At 37.6% G+C, this 20,508-nt stretch overlaps 1 protein-coding gene across 1 annotated transcript in view; it reads left to right on the top strand.

Annotated features, from left to right (window-relative positions):
• Nucleotides 1–20,508, top strand: part of IRAK3 (interleukin 1 receptor associated kinase 3) — a gene marked incomplete at its 3' end in the record, with an annotated part of 52,267 nt that overhangs the window by 19,312 nt on the left and 12,447 nt on the right. The window contains exons 3-8 of the mRNA XM_080704836.1: nt 3,971–4,035; nt 4,893–4,947; nt 7,179–7,330; nt 10,146–10,210; nt 14,195–14,309; nt 15,207–15,325. Of these exons, the coding sequence (XP_080560962.1) occupies nt 3,971–4,035; nt 4,893–4,947; nt 7,179–7,330; nt 10,146–10,210; nt 14,195–14,309; nt 15,207–15,325 (571 nt within the window). The remainder of the gene's footprint in view (nt 1–3,970; nt 4,036–4,892; nt 4,948–7,178; nt 7,331–10,145; nt 10,211–14,194; nt 14,310–15,206; nt 15,326–20,508) is intronic.

The following is a 20,508-nucleotide window of genomic DNA, read 5'->3' as shown; positions in this document are numbered from 1 at the left end:
AAAGGGTGTGTTGGTGCCTGACTGTAATCCCAGTACTTACTTGGGGGGCTGAGACAGGAGGATCAAAGACTGAAGGATAGCACTAGTAAGTAAAGAGACTCAGCAACCTATTGACACCCTATTTCAAAAACTAAAAGTATATATATTTTGGAAGTAGTATTCCCCTGGGTTCAATTTCCAGTTCCACAAAAAATGAAGTAGGGAAGACTGGGAATGTAGCTTAGAGATAAATTGCCCCTGTGTTCAATACCTGGCACCTAGCCGGGCATGGTGGTGCACATTTGTAATCCCCGCTCTTGGGAGGTTGAGACAGGAGGATCGCGCAGGTTCAAAGCCAGCCTCAGCTACTTAGTGAGGCTCTGAGGAACTTAGTGAGACCCTGTTTCCCAATAAAATATAAAATAGGTCTGGGAGTGCTACCCAGAGGTAGAAAGCCACTGGGTTCCATCCCCAGTAACACACACACACACACACACACACACACACACACACACACAGAGAAAATGAATAAAAAGATTTAGTCTTTCTATGCTGCTACTATAGAAAGATCGATTCATTATTCAAATAATCAGTTTTGCCTTCTTTTACTTAATCTTTGTCCTGTTTGATGGTATGATTTTTATTTAGGAGAGGTTTGACGGTTTTATTTTAGAGGTGGTTTGACCTTTAATATTCGAACCTCCAGGATTTGGGTTGTTTTCTGAGTCTTACTGAGAAATGCCTTCTATTTCCTCCCAGGAACTCCTCCTGCTCTTCAGGTTGCTGCTACTAAGTGGTTTCTTCACATCCACCAAACATCCCTTCAGATCTCAGGCCATACCAATTATTCAAGAAACTAGAGTCTTTACTTACTGTTATTTTCTTCTTCCTTCCTTCCCTCCCTCCCTCCCTCCCTCCCTCCCTTCCTTCCTTCCTTCCTTCCTTCCTTCCTTCCTTCCTTCCTTTCTTTCTTTCTTTCTTGCTCTTTCTCTCTTTCTTTATTTCATATTGGGGATTCAACCCAGAGGTATTCTATCTTTGAGCTATACACAGGATCCTATTTTATTTTTGTTTGAAACAGGGTCTCACTAAGTTGCTGCGAGATTTTTACGTTGCTGAGGCTGTGCTGGGACCTGCAGTCCTCCCGTCTCAGCCTCCCAGGTACTGGGATTACAGATGTGCACTACCGCTGTTATCATATTTCAACACATTTTTCATTTGTATTTCAATGATAGGCAAATTTCTCATTTTGATATGAAATCCACAGCTTTCTATTGGCTTCTTAGAAGAGCCATTTTGAATCTCCCATTTTATGACAATAAAACATTATCTCTCTTTTCATTAACAACAAAAGGACAATGACTTTTAGTTCCCTAACAGGCCACAAACTTCAAATTTTGTTCTTCACAGTAATACGCAACTCAGGATGTTTTAATTTCTTTTATCTCTTTTTCTGGCTAAAACCTGGAATCTAATACGAGAAGTGGCAAGACTAGACATCCCTATCTTGATCCTGATCTTAAGGAGAAAACAGTCAGTGTTTTATCATGGAGCATGATGTTGACTGTGAGTGTTTCACAGATGCCCTTCATCAAATTGAGGAAGTTACTTTCTGTCCCTGTGATGTTGCTGTGTTTTGTTTTTATCATGATAGGGTATTAGATATTGGTCTGTACTTTTCTCATGCTATCTTTGTCTGGCATGGTTATCAGAATAATACTGGCGTCATTGAATGACTTGGGGAGTTGTTCTATCCTCTTCTGTTTTTGAGGATTTTGTGTTAAACTTTAGGAATTTGTTAGAATTAAGCAGTGGAGTCATTTGAGCCTGGGCCTTTCTCTGTGGGAAGTTTTAAAATATTAAATAGCTTCACTTGTATTGGTCCATTCAAATTGTTTATTTCATCTTGAGTTAGTTTCAGTAGTTTTTGTCTTTCTAGGAATTGGTCTATGTTACTTAAATTACCTAATTTCAGGGGGATACAAGTGTTCGTAGTATTCTTTATAGTTCTGCATGTGCGGGGGTACTGGGATTGAACCCAGAGGCACTCTACCTCTGAGCTACACTCCCAGCCCTATTTTATTTTTTTTATTTTGAAACAAGGTCTCACTAGGTTGCAGAGGACCTCACTATCACTAAGTTGCTGAGGCTGGACAAGAATCTGCTATCCTCCTGTCTTGGCCTCCCAAGTCCTGGGACTGATTTGCACCATGCTGGGATTCCCTTATAATTCTTGTTACTTCAATAAGGTCAGGAGTGATGCCTCCTCTTGCATTCTTATTTTTAGCAATTTAAGTCTCCTCTCCTTCTAGCTAAAGGATTGTCTATGTAGAGTTGATTTTTAAAAGAGCCAACTTTGCTTTTATCAATTTTTCTCTTTTGTTTCTTATTCTCTTATTTATTTATATCCAGTCTGGTTTTGGTTGTTTCCTTTCTTCCACTTGCTTCAGCATTTTAGCATTTTAGTTTATCCCCCCCCCTTTTTGTTTTCTTAAGGTAAAAATGTAGTTTATTGATTTGAGCTATTTCTTCTTAAGATAAGCATTTGCAGCTATTAATTTTCCTCTAAATGCTGCTTGTGCTGGATGCCATATATTTTGGTGTGTTATGTTTTCATTTTCACTCATCTCAAAGTATTTTCTAAGTTACTGTGTGATTTTTTTCTTTGAATCATTTATTATTTATTAATTTATTGCTCAATTTCTGCATATTTGTGAATTTCTTAAGTTTTCCTTATGTGGCTTTATTCTTTAATTTGCTTGTAGTCAGAAAATATACTTTGTATAATTTGAAACCTTTCAAATTTACTGAGTTCTATTTAAGTTTTCAATGTATAGTCTATTCTGGAGAATGTTCACTCTGCACTGAAAAAGTGTGTATGTGTTCTGTTTGGGGATGGAATGTTCTATAGATGTCTATTAGGATTAGTAGGCTTATAGTGTTATTCAGAGCAGGTTGTTATTGATTATATTTGGTTGCTAGTTTTCTAAGCAATATAATATAAAAACACTAGAACATAATTTAAGAAAAAGTAGAGCCGGGCGTGGTGGCGCACACTTGTAATCCCTGCACTTGGGAGGCAGAGACAGGAGGATCACACAGTTTCGAAGACAGCCTCGCTGGCTTAAGAGACCCTGTTTCCAAATAAAATATAAAAAATAGGTCTGAGAGTGTAGCCCAGAGGTAGAAGGGTTCCATCCCCAGTACCACCAAAACAAAACAAAACAAAACAACTAGAAAATGAAATAAAAAATTTCTCTAATCAAACTAGAACTAAAATGTTAAAAATGACAGTAAACTGGAGTAGGGTTTTAATCTTTTTTAGGAAGCTACATAGACTGTGTTGGTTTAGAAAAAAACTATAAAAGACCAAAATTATAGTGTATGTGTGGGAAGGGGTGGTGAATATTGGTGGTTGATATCACACACACACACACACACACACACACACACCACACTCATATAATGACCTTGAATACCTTCTAACACAAAATAGTATAAAAACAAATCTCTGAAGATATAATCTTATGCTTGTGAAAATGTAATCTATATACAAAAAGCTGGTAACAATGTTACATTTTTCCTTTCAATTTTGTACTTTGTATTTAATATTTTAATGTTTAAAAATTTAATTTTTAAACATTTTAAATTTAAATTTAAATTTTTAAACATTTTAAATTTAAACATTTTAAATTTAAATTTTAAAAATTTAAATAAAAATTTAATATTTAATGTATTTTAATATTTTAATATAAATGGATATTCATGTTTTAAGTGAACAAAAGTATACCTATGTAGTATTTGATCATTAGAAAGCTACTTTACATGTGTGAATGTGTAATCATTCCATTTGGATGAAACTGAACTTCAGAAATGTACATTACTAGCAAAAGAGTTATTATCACTGTCTCAGAAAGAAAAATAGTTACATTAGGGACCTAAATATTTCTGGATACAAAAATGTATCCAGCTCCCTTTATTTCTCTTTCAGGAGCAGGCTTGAACCCTTTAGAGCAGAGTCACGAGGAGCATGGATTTCCCAACATGTCATCCAAGGTGGAGCGTGTGTGCATGGAAAAAGGACCCTGGAACCCCACTGCATATGTAATTAAGCACAAGGAATGAAATTCTCTGCAGAAAAATATCAGACGTGCAGGCACTTTTTAAGAGCCAGAAATGCCTCAGTTCTCATTATCTAATATGTAGCTGAAGATTCAGGAAATTAGAGATTTGTAAATATTTAAAGAGTAAGAGTTCCCCTCTCTGCAGTTGGTTAAGGCTAAAACTCAGAACCCCTAAGAGTGCTACGAGTTATGCATTTGTCTTAACTCAGCTTTTAATTTTACTTTTCTAGTTTGGTGTTTTGCATGCTGCTGCCAGTTTTTAATTAGAACAAATCAGCAGTAATCATTTTGTAGCATTAGAAGTCATTTAAAATCAACTATAATTGTCGGGCATGGTGGCGCATGCTTGTAATCCCAGCATTCAGGAGGCTGAGACCAGAGGATTGTAGTTCGCCACCAGCCTCAGATACTTAGTGAGGCCCTCCGCAACTTAGTGAGGCTCTGTTTAAAAAAATAAAAAATAAAAAATAGGGCTGGGAGTGTAGCTTGGAGGTAGAATGCCCCTGGGGTTCATCCCCAGTACTGCAAAAAAAAAAAAAAAAAAAAAAAAAAAAAACCAAAAAACCCCTGAAACTATGGCATTGACTCCTGGGATTTTACAGTTGATGTGGAAGCTTTCAATATATTTGGCAATGACTACTACTGAATAAATTAATATAACTGTTTCATACTAGCTTCCTTCTAAATTAGATTCCATTCTATAATCTCATAGGGAACTTTGGGTTTCTGTTGAGGATTTGTTCTTTCTGAACTTATTAAATCGGATTTAGTATGTATTTCTTCTTTTAGGGACCAGCCAGTGTCACAGTGGATAATGTCCTTATTCCTGAACATAATGAAAAAGGTAAAAAACAAAACTAAATACAAACACACATACAAAAACTCAACAACTTTTCTTTAAATCATGCTTTTGTGTAAGTAAATTTAGAGAGAAAAAGACCCAATAACCACTGTAATTGTTTATACTCAGATTTAATTTAAAACTTTCGAAGACATTGAAATATTTTCAATTTTAATTGATTTGTATAGTTCAGAAAGAAGATATATTGTTAAGAATTCATTGGCTAATGAAAAACATAACTGTGGTCTCTTCTAATAGATGGACTTTTCTTTGTTAGTAAAATTTGCCATTTTTTTTAAGCCGGGCATGGTGGCGCAGGCTTGTAATCCTTGCGCTTGGGAGGTGGAGACAGGAGGATCGTGAAGGTTCGAAGCCAGCCTCGCTGGCTTAAGAAACGCTGTTTCCAAATAAAAATGTAAAATAGGTCTGAGAGTGTATCCCGGAGGTAGAAGGGTTTCCAGGAACCCCAGTACCACCAAAAAAAAAAAAAAAAAAAAAGAAAGAAAAAAGAAAAAAATTGCCATTTTTATGTAGTATAAGAAAACATTTAAAGACTTATGTTGAGTTTTATATAGCTTTAGAAATGTTCCTAGGAACTGCAAAAAAGATCTTTCCAGATGATTCCAAAGCAATGCTGAAGGTCAGTATGAAATCCAGTTACTTCCCATTTTAACCTTTCTACTTTATTTGTAGGGAGACTAATTTAGTCCCACCTGAGAATCATTCTGATAAAATTTAAAGACTGCTTAGGGCTGCATTATCTAGTCTTTGCTACTCGATCTGATGCTTCTCTGGTTGAAAAGAGAATGAGAAAAGTTAGATAACATTTTAGTTCTTTAGCAATAAGACCTAAACCACACTATAATTGTCTTTAGAGAGTATTTTGTATTAGCAGTGGAAATATAGGTAGAATTGGGGTTCTAAAGGATTTAGCTAAGCTTTTAAAAATTATATTTGATTATTTCGAAATGTTTTCTCCTAATGTCCACTCTGGGTGACTTTTAAGAAAGTGGAAGCCTCTTCCTAGTTTGCTCTGAGGAAGTAAGTTACTCATCAAGAGTGTCTCCATCAGTCATACTTGGAGAATAGTGTTTGGTCCTATCAAGAGTTCTTCCTACAAAGTTTTCAGTGTTTTTAGGTTCAAAATGGGTCATGTCTAATACATTGACCTAATGACATGGAAACAGCATTTCAGAAAAGTTTCCCCAACTGAGCTTTTTGGCCAATCTCTTTGGAGAGGTGGTAAAATAACAATAGGAGTGTTGAAGGATCTCGACAGCCATTGGTTCTATGAAATGGTGAGAGGCAGATTTAGCTAAGTACATGTGCAGTTAGTACCTGGTAGGCTTTAGTCTGAGTTCCTGGGCCTTCCTGTGGACTCTGATGTGTCTCCAGTATGGAAATCCTGGTTATAATGGTAACATCGATTCTTTTTTGTTGTTGGTGGTGGTGGTACTGGGGATGGAACCCTTCTACCTCTGGGCTCCGACCTCCACTCCCACACCTATTTTATATTTTATTTGGAAACAGGGTCTCTTAAGCCAGAGAAGCTGGCTTCGAACCTGAACGATACTCCTGTCTCCGCCTCCAAGTGCGGGGATTACAAGTGTGCGCCACCAGGCCTGGCAACATCGATTCTTAAAAAGAGAAAAGGTAGCCGGCATGGTGGTGCACACTTATAATCCTAGCATTTGGGAGACTAAGACAGGAGGATTGTGGTTTGCGGACAGCCTCAGCTACTTAGGCCCTTTGCAACTTAGTGAGACCCTGTTTCAAAATAAAGAATAAAAAACAGAGCTGGGGGTGTAGCTCAGAGGTAGAATGTCCCTGGTTCATACCCAGTGCCGAGAGAGATAGAGATAGAGATAGATAGATAGAGGGTGGCCGGGCATGGTGGTGCGTGCTTGTAATCCCAGTACTTGGGAGGCTGAGACAAGCTCAAGCACAGCCTCAGCAAGTAGTGAGACTCATTAATCTAGGGAGACCCTGTTTCAAAATCAATATTAAATAGGCTTGGGCATAGTTTGGAGGTAGAATGCCCCCTGGGTTCAAACTCCAGTACTGCAAAAATAAATAAGTGTGTGTGTGTGTGTGTGTGTGTGTGTGTGTGTGTGTGTATGTGTGTATATATATATATATATATATATAGAGAGAGAGAGAGAGAGAGAGAGAGAGAGAGAGAGAGAGAAGAAAGAGAGAAGATGGCTTATATTCTCCCTACTTTTCTACCTAAGGAATATTGCTTAAATCCTCCATCAGCTTTCAAAACATCATGGAAGGAACCAACAATTTCCACAAAGATTTCCTAATCGGAGAAGGGGAGATTTTCGAGGTATACAAAATGGAGATTCAAAACCGAACATATGCCATTAAATTATTTAAACAGGTATGACAAGAATTACTATCACAGTGGGGTACCGAATCCATTTATTTGCTCATATTTCATATTTACATGTGTCATTTTTCATCAGTAATAAAAGGGAGTATATTTGAAATTAGATGTCATAAGTGGACATAAGATGTATGACCTCAGGGGCCTGGAGAAATGACTGAGAAATGAATACTTATCTTGCCAGGGTGTGGACAAAACATGCAGAGCCTTTCTATCCCTAGAGGGATTAGGTATTGCATGAGAAAGACTTCTGGAAAGTCTTCTTGGGCCTGTGGGATTTTGTTAAAGGGATCCGGTTGTGCCACTTTACTTAGTGTCTTTTTCCGACACCTTCTTGGCTGGACTGTAGACAGGCACTCAGTGCTACTTCGTCCATTGTCTTCTATCATACTTGAGGATGGCGGTAAAGCAGAGACGTGGAATAGGAGCGAGAAGCCAGTGATCAGGGTGGGAGGTCAGAAGGCAGCTGAGTGACTGTGGCCAGTAAAGCACAGGGGATTAGCAATCAAACTTCAGAGTCACGGCTGATAGTTACTTTCGCAGACAACACGGAAGAGATGAACTGCTTGTTCTTCACCATTAGTTTAAAGGTCAAGAAACATTTATTAAACTCCATCTATGGACTGGGCATCTGAGCATTTAGGTGTTTGAATTGAATGAAGCATGCACGCTCTTTTCAAGAATTTTGTTGCTAATCACTAGGAATCAAAAGACCTAGAGACTAACAAGGACTGTATAAAGTTCTCCTGCCCCCAGGCCCAACCTACATTTAAGTACCTCTTAAGACGGTAACATGCTTTTATCTCCACCTCCTCTTCCAGTCCAACACATAGCTAGGCAGACACACACATGTAAGCTCACACACACCTACCAGGAAAAATGAGATCACTTCATGAAGACTTAGCTACAGAACTTTCTTTTCTTTTTTTTTTCTTTTTTTCTTTTTTTTTTTTTTTTTTGCAGTTCTGGGAATGAAACCTAGGGGCATTCGACCTCTGAGCTACACCCCCTACCCTATTTTATTCTTTATTTTGAAACCGGGTCTCACTGAGTTGCAGAGGGCCTCACTAAGTAGCTGAGGCTGTCCACGAACCGTGATCCTCCAGTCTCAGCCTCCTGAATGCTGGGATTATAAGCGTGCGCCACCATGCCCGGCTGAACTTTCTTTTTTTAAAGAAACCTAATTTTGTAACACTGGGGCATTGCCTTCAGTTACTTTTCTTAGTGGGCCTGGCTGGAATTGTACCTTTTACATTTGTGCATTGAACTTCAGTGTGTATCCTGTCACCTGGGAAACATTTTACAATTCTGATTCTGCTTCAGCAGTTCTGAGCAGGAGCCCTGCAGGGTAGGCAGCATTTCTCAGCAGCTCCCAGTGTAGCTAAAGTGTTATGGGCATAAAACACACTTTAAGTATAAGGTGTGAGTACTAGATTAGCACAACCACAAGAACTAACCCTTTCATTTTTTAGACTGAGAAGACCATGACTTCAAGGGGACTAAGTAACTGAACAAAAAGTAAAAAATAGCAAATGATAGGGATAGGCCTGAAAACCAATCTAGCTGCTACCCAGGCCAGTTCTACAATTTGACTTTTAACATGTAAATTCTGACAATGTAGTTCTTGGCAATTATTTGTTAGCCTGGTTTATTGTTTCTGCTATAACTTGGGCAATAGCTTCTGGAATTTCTGTTGGATTTCTCTCTATTTTTGAGGACAGTGCTCTAAAATCCTTCCCTCTTTAGCAATTTGCAGATAAGAACCTTACAGTTGATGTGACCTAGGATCGTACTTAATTTAACTCTTTTCTGGTAACATTTAGGAACTCAACATCGAGGTACATGTAAGCACATAACATGTTTGAAGGCAGCAGAAACAGTACCAGGTTCAGAGCAGGTGCTGGGTACAATCTTATTCAATCTATTAGTGTGTTCAGTATTCTTGTACAGGGCTCTGGGTTGGCTTCTGAAGCTTCTTTATAGTAAGAAGTCATGCTTTCATTTGTTTAGTAGGCTCATCTTTTCAAAATCAGTGCAGAAGTAAACTTGAATTGACATATCCAAATGAGTCAAACCACAAATTGCAAATTAGTAGAAATTTTCAAGAGAATACAGGTACCATAAATTGGATTTTTATTAATCGTTTGTGTATTTATCATTATTGTAAATGATCGATTTTAATTTTTTCGTGTGGTACTGGGGGTGGAACCCAGAGGCTTTCTACCTCCAGGCTATACTTCCAGACCTATTTTATATTTTATTTGGAGACAGGGTCTCGCTAAGTTGCTGAGAGCCTAAGTAGCTGAGTCTGGCTTCGAACCTGCGTGATCCTCCTGTCTCAGCCTCCCAAGCGCGGGGATTACAAACGTGCGCCACCACACCCGGCTAAATGATGGATTTTAAAATGTACTTTAAGGAGTATACTAAAGGAGATGCCAAAAATTTACCCAAGTGAGATCAAGTGAGGAGTTTCTGTCATGGATTTGCCTCAAATTAATAATATTTTTAAATGGATGTAGATAGGTGTAAATGTGGTGAAAGAGATTAGATATAAAATTTGGCAACATGACATAGCACACAAAAAAAGTTTTAATTCAAGAGCAATGATTCTAATTTTTGGGGGGATTAATGGATTCTTGAGAATCTGATGAAAACTAATAAGAGTCCTCCCCTGGAACAATGCTCCAGTGCATTTATACCAAAAATTAATCTAATTTCAGGGAAACTGTAGACCTTAAGTTCAGAATCCCTCCAGTAGAGGTCCTTTAAGTTCTTAATTTTTCTTGTATCTTTTCTGGGTGTTATTTAGGAGAAGAAAATGCAATATAAGAAACATTGGAAGAGATTTTTATCTGAACTTGAAGTTTTGCTGCTGTGAGTATATTTTGTCTGGAACCCCCCCCCCCCACACTTTGTATGTGGGTTTCATCTCTGTTCCTATTTGATTTTACAGCACACTGTTTGGCATGGTTGGCATTCAATTTATGTGGGTCGGATATTAGAACAGTGGGTAATTTTTTGACATCTGCCTTAGTATATTCCTTAAAGTACATTTTAAAATTAATCATTTACATAATTCACATGAACATATTTTAACAAGAAGCCGTCACAAGGAAATGGGTTAAATCATGTGGGACTACCATGCCTGAATAATAATTCTTAAAATGTTAGAATTGTGTACATTTTACCCTTTTCCCTTCCTTAGAGACATTCCAGTCTAGAAACTGTTTCATCAGTAAAACTCTCTTTAGGAAGAGAGTTGTAGACAAAGAAATCAAGTGCTTTTGATGTGCATATCATTTTCTGGGAATTCATTCATGAATCTGAGAGTCCTTGGAGCCAAATTAAAATGGCTTTATTTTCATATATATTTATATTTGCAGCTGTGCAGTCCTCCTCCTTGAAGGCCTCTAATCCAGTAAAGTTTACTCATCATCCTTTTCAAATAGAAAATATTCATTTCAGATGTTTTCTGAACAGAAATGTAAAATTTGAGAAGTTGCTAAAGAGGAAGGTGGAGAAAGAAGGCATTAAACTGGGTTCCATTCCTTTTATACACAGGACCAGAAACCAGACTATTAGAGGTTAATCATAAAAACATGATAACTATTATTTAGCCAATAAAAATTGAACCCAAAATTGCAATAATAGGTTTCACATTTAAGTTTTACTTATTTGCTAATGAGAGTAAGATTCTGACATTTCAGAATTCCAAAAGTGCAAAAGGGTAAACCAAGAAAAGATTTTTCCCCACCACCCAGATGACTTTTTCCAGTGCATCAGTGTTATCAGTTTCTTATAATCTCAGAGATATTTTGTGTAAACACATATTTCATTTTCTTATTTTCTCCTTTTATACAAAAGTAGCATAAACATGTCTCCCACTTTGCTTACTTTCATGTTCTATTCTATACTGTCCCGTACTGTTCTCATTTTGAGGTCTTTATAAATATTTTTCTAATGTCTCATTATTCAACAATAATATTACAACAAGAAAACCTGTGCTTTTGACATCATGTCCAAAAAGTAATAAAAATAATTACCAAGACCAATGTTTTCTTTTTTCCCCCCTCGGACCTTACGCTTTGAGTCTTCAGTACATTTTGAGTTAAATTTTGTATCTGATTTAAGACAAGTCTAACTGCATTGTTTTACTCGAGATACCCAGTTTTTCCAACACCATTTATTGGGGAGACTTTTCTTTTTCCTTGTGTATTTTTGACCCCCTTGTCAATGACCGGTTGACCTTATAAAAATAGGTTATTCTAGACTCTATTCTGTTGGCCTCTGTCTCTGTTTTCATGCTGGTATATAATGTTTTGATTACCACAGCTTTGTAATAGAATTTAAATTCAGAGAGAAAGTGCTGTCAGCTTTTTTCTCTTTCTCAACTTTGTTTTGACTATTTGGGTTCTTTGATGGTTCATATGAATTTTAGGATCATTTTTCAGTGAGAAGTCATTGGAATTTTGGTAGGGATTACATTGAATCTATAGATCACTTTGGGTTGTGTGCATATTTTAACAATACTATTTCTTCTGTTTACTTGCGTCTTTAATTTCTGTCATCAATTTCTTCTGTTTGTTTTTCTTTTTCCTTTTTACCTCAAGGTAAGGGAAAGAAGCCAATAATTTTAAGAACCTGATATAAATACCTAAGTGTTTTAGCTTTACTTTTTATAATAGTCTTGAAAAATAGATGTCTTAATTCCTGCTTACAGTTTCAGAGAGATAAAGTAACTTGCCCAGTTCACACAGATGATAAAAAGGCCAGAGCTTGAAGCTCAGGTTTTCTGTTCAAGTGTGTCTGCTGCACCACACCGTGGCCACTGCCACCATTTTGTCTGCAGGAGGCACTCAGAAAGGCTTGCTGAACTGATTTCAGAAGATATCAGACCTGCTGATGTTCATATCTGTACAATTTTAAATCCTACTAATTAAAAGATGTGTCATAAAAGGACAGTTAGAAACAATTCCATAGACTCACAACAGAAGTCTAATCCATAGTATCCCCATGTCCCATACCTTGACAACTTCTAGTACCATTTTTCTACTCCATCAGTAATGTTAAAAGGAAGCAAAGGGTCACTTCTGTGGGCAAGAGAGTAGAACACCAGGCCATGACTGTGTCTATATGATGCCTGCTCTCTGCTGCCTTCCAAAAGATTTCTCTTTTTGAATTATTTTAAGTTGAAGGAAAATAGGCCAGTCAATGGTATCAACTGTTTATGTAGCTAAAGAGACCTCCTCAGTTTCTTTTCAGTCCCTTGCTTTTCATTTTATAGATATAATCTGAATCATAATAGGTGTAAGAAGTTTGTATCATAGAAGTTTTTGACATTTAAAAGTTAAAATCTCACCATATGTTTGTGCATATATGTGTTTGAACACACAGACATATAGACATACAGACATACTTCCTTCCTTGAGGTAACAAGGATAAAAATAATTAGAAGCTGTATATATAATTATATATGTGTTATATGTGCATATATGTAATCTATAATACATATTGTTTGTATATACATATGGTATTTTTATACATATGTAAGATATAAACATACACATATATATGTGCATGTGTGTATGGGAAAGTTCTGCTATTAAAGAAAGAAATAAAGGTCTTTATAAATAGGAGCTTTTAAACCGGGCGTGGTGGCGCACGCTTGTAATCCCCGCGCTTGGGAGGCGGAGACAGGAGGGTTGCGCAGATTCAAAGCCCGCCGCGCTGGCTTAAGAGACCCTGTTTCCAAATAAAAATACAAAATAGGTCTAGGAGTGTAGCCTGGAGGTAGAAGGGTTTCCAGAAACCCTACTACCACCAATAAATAAATAAATAAATAAATAAATAAATAAATAAATAAGTAAATAAGTAAATAAGTAAATAAGTAAATAAGTAAATAAATAAATAAGAGCTTTTAATTTTTTTACAGTCCTCATTTATTTTAATATCTCCAAATATGTCTAGAACATAGTAGATGTTTAGTGAATAAATACGGAAGTAAAGAGTTCATAATATGTGGGAACTTTACATGTCTTACATTTTATAGTGATTACCTGGGTTCCATTGGTCTTTATAACAATAACACATACATTTAAGAAATAGTTTTTGTTAGTAGGCAAATAGATGATTATGAGGAAAGGTACCTGAGAAATGTATTCTACACTGACATAGAAATCTGTCATTTAAAATCAATGATATATATTTTCAACATTAAACTGTATTAGTTTTGTGGATTTGGGATAACAATACAAGCCTTTGGGGATGTTACTGTCTCTTTTTGGTTGTGTAACTGGTGCCCAGCCCAGTAACCAACCTAATAGTGCTCAAGAGATTAGTAAGTAAAAATAGTCTTTTGTACTCCTATATTTTTGACTCCCTTGTCAACGACTGGTTGACCATATAAGAATAGGTTAATTTCTCTTATACTTGTATACTTTAACAAATCAAATAAACAATTTCAGTTGTATTATCTTTATTTATTTACTTACCAAATCATATTGTGTTTAATATATAGGTTAATATCAAATAGTGCTATTTTTCATAAAGTTCCCCAAATCTCAAATTTTAAGAACTCTTTACTTTCTTAAATATTCTTCATTGTATTTGGTTATTTTCTTTTATTTGCATAATCACGATAAATTAAAAAGAGTAACTAATATTTGTTAGAACTCTTGAGACCAATTTAGAAGGTTAATCTGTGCTGTGTATGTTCAGTAAAATTACTTCTCCCTTGGCCAAACTTACCTGCTTCTTTTAGTCCTGTCCTCATTCCATCTTACTACCCCCAAACCAGAGTATTACTTATTTCCTATTTGAATAAACAATTTGATGATTTAAAAAATCTTTTGTTTCAAGGTTTCATCATCCGAACATATTAGAGTTGGCTGCATTATTTACAGAGATTGAGAATTTTTGTCTGGTTTATCCATATATGAGAAACGGAACACTTTTCGACAGATTGCAGTGTGTAGTAAGTAATCTCTATATTTTTCCTGGTCCTGTACCTTCTAAGCCACAGCCTTCTGAGGAAGCTGTGAGGCCAGCTGTGTGCACATGAGGAGAAAAGCCAGAATGAGCTTCCCAAGGAAGTAGAGAGGACTTCTCTATGAATTAATATCTTATTTTTAGAAGGCTACATAAATATGTCGCTAAGGGATCTTTTGTGTAACATGGTAGCCAAAAGATTTGTTGGGTCTTTACTCTGTGCTGATTCTATGGCCTGAGTGAGTTTATATCAATTACCTTTATTTCCTAGATAAATTTAATTTGTGTAATTTTATGCAAAGTATCACTCAATAAAGAGGACAGACATAAAAGTGATATGGATTCTTTAAAGAGAAGGACGTTGGGTAGATCTTGTGGTTTCTTATTAGGTGTTTTTGAAGGTAAGCTTAAAAGTTTATTTCAAATAGGTTAACTTCAGTTGGGATGAGAATAAAAGCAGATTATTCACATTTATCCATGCTCGTGTGCCACAAATAATAAAAAAAAACTTGCTTAATGAACTTTAACCACTCTTACTTTACTAGCTAGGTTTTGCTGTTTTTCTGGTGTTGGAAATCAAACCCAGGGCCTTGTGCATGCTAAGCCAATGATGTTCTGCCACTAAGCTCCATCCTCAGCCTGCTAGCTGTGTTTAGGTTAAGCTAATATTAAAAATTCTTGGATATTTCCATTATCTATAGAGAGGCCCAGCACGTATAGTAGAGGGAAACATCTGAAGTTTAAAAAATAGATTGTAGCAAACCAAAATATTGGCTCACTCGCCTCATCTGCTTCTATTCTGCCATGCTTCTGTGTAGTGAGCACATAGAGAGTGTGCGTGTGCTCAGAAAGTGCAACCAAACCAACCACTGTTGTCATGTAGGGTGACACGGCCCCACTCTCCTGGCAAGTTCGAATCAGTATATTAATTGGAGTATCCAAAGCTGTTCACTACTTGCACAACACTCAGCCGTGCTCGGTCATCTGCGGCAGTATCTCAAGGTAAATGATAAAACCCCAAGCTTTAGTTACTCCTGAAAATCCCTTCCACTGTCACAGGTAAGCCATCCTTCATACTTTTTTTTGTCTATAGTTTTCCTTATATGTGTATAAGAACTCCCATTGAAGCATTAAAAATATTACATTTTCATTAATGAAAATGTGTCTCCCAAGTTTGAAAAGCTATGTTTATATTGCCAAAGGGAAAGCTTGTAGTATCTTTGGGGACTATCATTATTATTATTATTATTATTATTATTATTATTATTATTATTTATTTATTTATTATTTTCTTGCGGTACTGGGGATGGAACTCAGGAGCATTCTATTTCTGAGCTACATCCCCAGCCCTATTTTTTATTCTTTATTTTGAAACAGGGTCTCACTAAGTTGTAAAAGGCATCACTAAGTAGCTAAGGCTGTCTGAACTGTAATGCACCTGTCTCAACCTCCCAAATGCCGGAATTACAAGTGTGCACCCCCATGCCCAGCCATCTTTGGGGCTTATTAATGAAAACCCTGTGTGCACTTATTTATACTTGATAGTAGGATGTGAAATAAACTTATATTAACCACTAACCCCCTTTTTGTGATGCCAGGAATGGAACCCAGGGGCTTTCTACCTCTGGGCTACACTACCAGACCTATTTTATATTTTATTTGGAAACAGGGTCTCACTGAGTTGCTGAGAGCCTCATTAAGTAGCTGAGGCTGGCTTCGAACCTGCACGATCCTCCTGTCTCAGCCTCCCAAGCACTGAAGTTACAAGCATAAGCCACCACGCCCGGCTTCCTCTTCCCCTTTTTTAAAACTGAGGTTTAAACTATATTTGGTGCCCTCCCCCCCGCCCCCGTTTTCCTTTCCCCCCTCCCACCAATGGTTATCCAAGTTAACCATGTCATATTCATAATTTTATACATGTTCAGATGTAGACCCTCATTAATCAAGATCAGCCTTCCGTTTAAATGTGTACTATTTATGTTCAATAAAAAATTGTTAAAAGAAAAAATTATACCACAAAAAAATAAAAAAATAAAATAAAACGGATGTTTAGGGGAAGATGAAGCAACTCATACAGGGATTCCTAGCAAGATAACTGCAATTGAAATCCTTGGTCCTTGAGTCTCTGGTACCTTGCTCAACCCGCTGAGGCTGTGGCTTCATAATTTTTATATGAATCTGTGACAAGCGGAGCAGCAACCCCAGTGTTCATTTTTAAGATGTGAAAAAGTTGGAAGCAGTATCTTCTTTATTTCGTCCTCAGTGGACATAAAGACTCATTCAGACAGAGTAGATACCCTGTAGCAAAATCCCCCTGCTGAATTTCTCCTGTGTGCCCTTTATCTTAAACCTGTCCAAAAGTACATAACCATTACCTTTGCTGAGTATCAGGGGAGACTGAATTTAGAAGGCGACTGCCTCTTCTGGACCATTTCCTAGTCTCTTGGAAAAAGCTTTTAGTGTACTTTTGACTTGAGCGGAAGAGGAGCTGATTGCTTATTTGTTTTTCTGGGGAAATGAGTGCCATATGACAAGACTCTAGATTTTCACTTAGTCCTGGGGGAGTAGGGAGAACTACCCATAGATGTCTGTTTTGTTGCCATGTGGAAATTCGTCAGTTGCTAGTGGTTCCTGAAAGTTATCATACAATTGGCGCACTTTTGTGGGACCTGGACATGGAGGCACACTGAAGGTCTCAGGGATCAGAAGAGTCACTCACAGGGATCAATTCTAAAGGGATGAGGTGGCCACCCCCAACCTAAAATAATCCCTCCTCCACCCAGACTGCAGCCAGTGCTGAGTACCGTAGATCAAATATATGGTTTATTGAATGAATATGCATGTGGAATTTTGTTTTACATAATCTTCCTTTGGTTTAATCTTTAAGTAAGCTTCAGTGTATTTTAAATCCCATTGGCAGTGCACTGATTTTATTAAGTTTCTCTCAGGTGGCTGAGTTCATCAAATCCTTTCCTGAAGCAGAGTTAGAAGGAGATAGAAGAGAAAGGTTCCGGTTCTTGATGGGAGAGAGGAACAAGTAGAGCAGGAACTTGAGCAAAATGGGTATCAGGGGAGGGAGGGAGAGAGCAAGGGAGGCAGGTCCAGGCTCTGCCCACTTCCCAGCGCTTTCCATGGCTATAACTGAGGCAAGTGGGATGCACCCAGCCAGCATCTCTCCTGGTGCAAACACAGGTGTGGGTCCACTTTCTTTCTCTTGGTTCATATCTTCAGGCAGGTCCTAAGAAGATCAGCCAGCTCCAAGGCAGAGATTAGTCTTCAGGAGATTTTTAGAGAGAGTTCTCAGGAGCAATAATGCAAGGGAGGGAAAGGGGGAGGCAGAATTGGGCAGGTGGAGAGGTGGAGCTGCTGATGTGATGGGGAAGTGCTGAAGCTGGGATGGGCCTTCAGAGATGCCACACAGTTAGGCAGGGTGTGGGGAGCTTGTGTCCCTGTATCTGTCTAGTCCTGGGATGGGACTGTAACTTGGGTGAGGCAGCTCAGTTCTACCAAGGACAGATCCCAGATTGGAGCTCAGTTGCTAATCCTCCCTGCTAGGGAACAGGGGCCTCCCTGGAACCTGAGGGAGCACTGGGCAGTGGTGGTGGGCAGGTAGACCCCACACCATAGCCACCGTAGTCATGGAGGAAGATTTGACTTAGATCTCTGAAATGTGTGACCCAAGGATCTTTCTTTCACAGAGATTCCTCCTCCCATTCATTCCTCTCAGCCCAGCATCCCATAATGTTTAAATCAGACTTGATTGAAGAAGCTGACCTTCCGCTTAAAGAGTGATTCTGAGATTACAGTCTTCTCTAAGCCCCAGTTTTCTCCTCTTCAAATGCAGATCAGCCCCTTCCATAGCCACTGAACTCTCTGCCTTTCTGATGAGCTTCCAGCAAAAATGGTAATGAGTGCCAACTCTAGCCATAGATCCCACTCTCATTTGGCAATGCACACACCTGTTTTCTAGAAACTGGAATGAAACCAACTCAGTTCTTTCAGACCACTGATTATCCATCAGATAGAAATGACACTCAGTTCCCAACAGTCCTGACCAAACATGGACTGGCTGATCTAGGATCCCTTCCTCCTTCTCTTTTAAACGAATTCTTCATTACCAGGCATGGTGGCTCATGCTTGTAATCCCAGCACTTAGGAGGCAGAGACAGGAGGATCACAGGTTCATGACCAGCCTCAGAAACTTAGTGAGACTCTGCTTAATAATAAAAAAAAGAAATCGCTGGCCTGAGGGTACAGCTCAGAGGTAGGATGCCCCTGGATTCAATCCATCCCCCCGTACCATTAAATAAATAAATTAATAAATCCTTTACTTCACTCTGAACCTGGACTTTCCTGATTCTTTGCCTGGTGTGTATACAGTCCCAGTGCTTTTAGGGATGTCTGCAATTCTGGCCCTTTCTGCCTTTGTTGTATTAGTCTTAAAAATCTTTGGAAGGAAAAATAGCTTCTAGAAGGGGTTCCATTTTTACTGTGCAGCTCAGATAATTGACCCAAGAAAGGATATCTCAGAATGTGCCTTAAACAGTGACCTTTTTCATGAGAAAGTCAGCACTGGATTTTTCTGGAAAAATGAAAGATGTTGGTACCTTTATTTTATCTTCTGTATTTGGCCATCAGATTAATGGATCACAGAAGATTTTATTGTGAATTATTTGACATTATTAAGTAACTTTAGTAATAGTATGAAATAACATGGAACAATGTATATAAAATGAGATTAAGTGGAAAAGGTAAATCAAAATAACACACAATATATAATATATAATTATAACTTTGTAGAGCTACAGATTCATTTACAAAGAAATCAAATTTATTAAAATATGCCAAAATACTAACAAGGCTCTTTTTGGATGGAGAGACTATGGCTTATTTTTTACTTCTTTCTTTCTTTTTTTGTGTGTTTATATGTGTAATGGTACTAGGGATAGAACCCATGCCATTCTACCTCTGAGTTACACACCCCCAACTCTTTATTTTTTAATTTTGAAAGAGAGCTTTGCTAGGTTGTTGAGGCTAGTCTTAAACCTGTGATCCTCCTGTCTCAGTCTCCCAGTTACTGGTATTACAGGCATGTACCACCATGCCTGGATTATTTCTCTTAAAAATAAAGTTGAAGGAGTATTCTCTTTTTTTTTTTTTTTTTTTTTTTTTTTTGCTTGTGTGGGGATGGAATCCATGGGCATTTGACCCCCGAGCTACACCCCCTGCCCTATTTTTTATTCTTTATTTTGAAACAGGGTCTCACTAGGTTGCAGAGGGCCTCACTAAGTAGTAGCTAAGGCTGTCCATGAACCATGATCCTCCAGTCTCAGCCTCCCGAATGCTGGGATTACAAGCGTGTGCCACCATGCCCAGCTCGCTCTTTCTTATAATAAAAAAATAAAATAAAATTTGGTAGGAAAATACAACTTGACATCAGACCTTTCTATCTCAAAACAACTAATTAGAAGAAATTTCAAGGCAGTCTCAAGTTACTAAATGAAATTAATTTATCATTCTAGTCATTTTCTATAATTAATTATATCCATATAAAAGCTCAATGTCTTAAAATGTTTAAGGCTTATGCTCTTTTCTTGTGATAAAAATAAAATCTTATAGAAAAATATAGCTTGACATCAGACCTTTTTATCTCAAACTAACTAATTAGAAGTAATTCCAAGAAAGTCTCCAGTTACTAAATGAAACCAAGTTATCATTTCAGTGATTCCCTGTAACTAATCATATCCATACAAAAGCTTGACCATCTTAACACCTTTAAGAGTTTATAAATAGTTTTACAAATGAAGAGTGTAGAGTTATTGTTCAACAGCCCAATGCTCAGAGTGTGAACAATACCTTTTGTCCAACTAAGCAAAATGAATGGCATCCACGTTGTTGTTGTCGCTGGGGAGGAGGGGGACGAGTGTGGGAAAAACACAAGACCTCAGATCTGCCCCCACCCCCCTCCCGTCTGGTTTCACACTGGCCACAATTTCTCACTTGCATATGCAGAGCCAACCAGAAGGATAGAAAGTTGTCTTCTTGCTTTCTGATTCTTTGACCTCACACCTGCTTAATTTTGTTCTGTGCCTATGCTCATAAATCTAGCTGTTGCAACAGGAGAATGATAAGACCCCACATTCTCTTAAATCCTGACCAAGCTTTCCTCACCATTTCTGGATTAG

The sequence above is a fragment of the Muscardinus avellanarius genome (assembly GCF_963383645.1).
Source record: "Muscardinus avellanarius genome assembly, chromosome: 11".
NCBI classification, from domain to species: domain Eukaryota; kingdom Metazoa; phylum Chordata; class Mammalia; order Rodentia; family Gliridae; genus Muscardinus; species Muscardinus avellanarius.
Note: the sequence above shows the minus strand (reverse complement) of the source record. Positions and strands in the feature narration are given on the sequence as shown.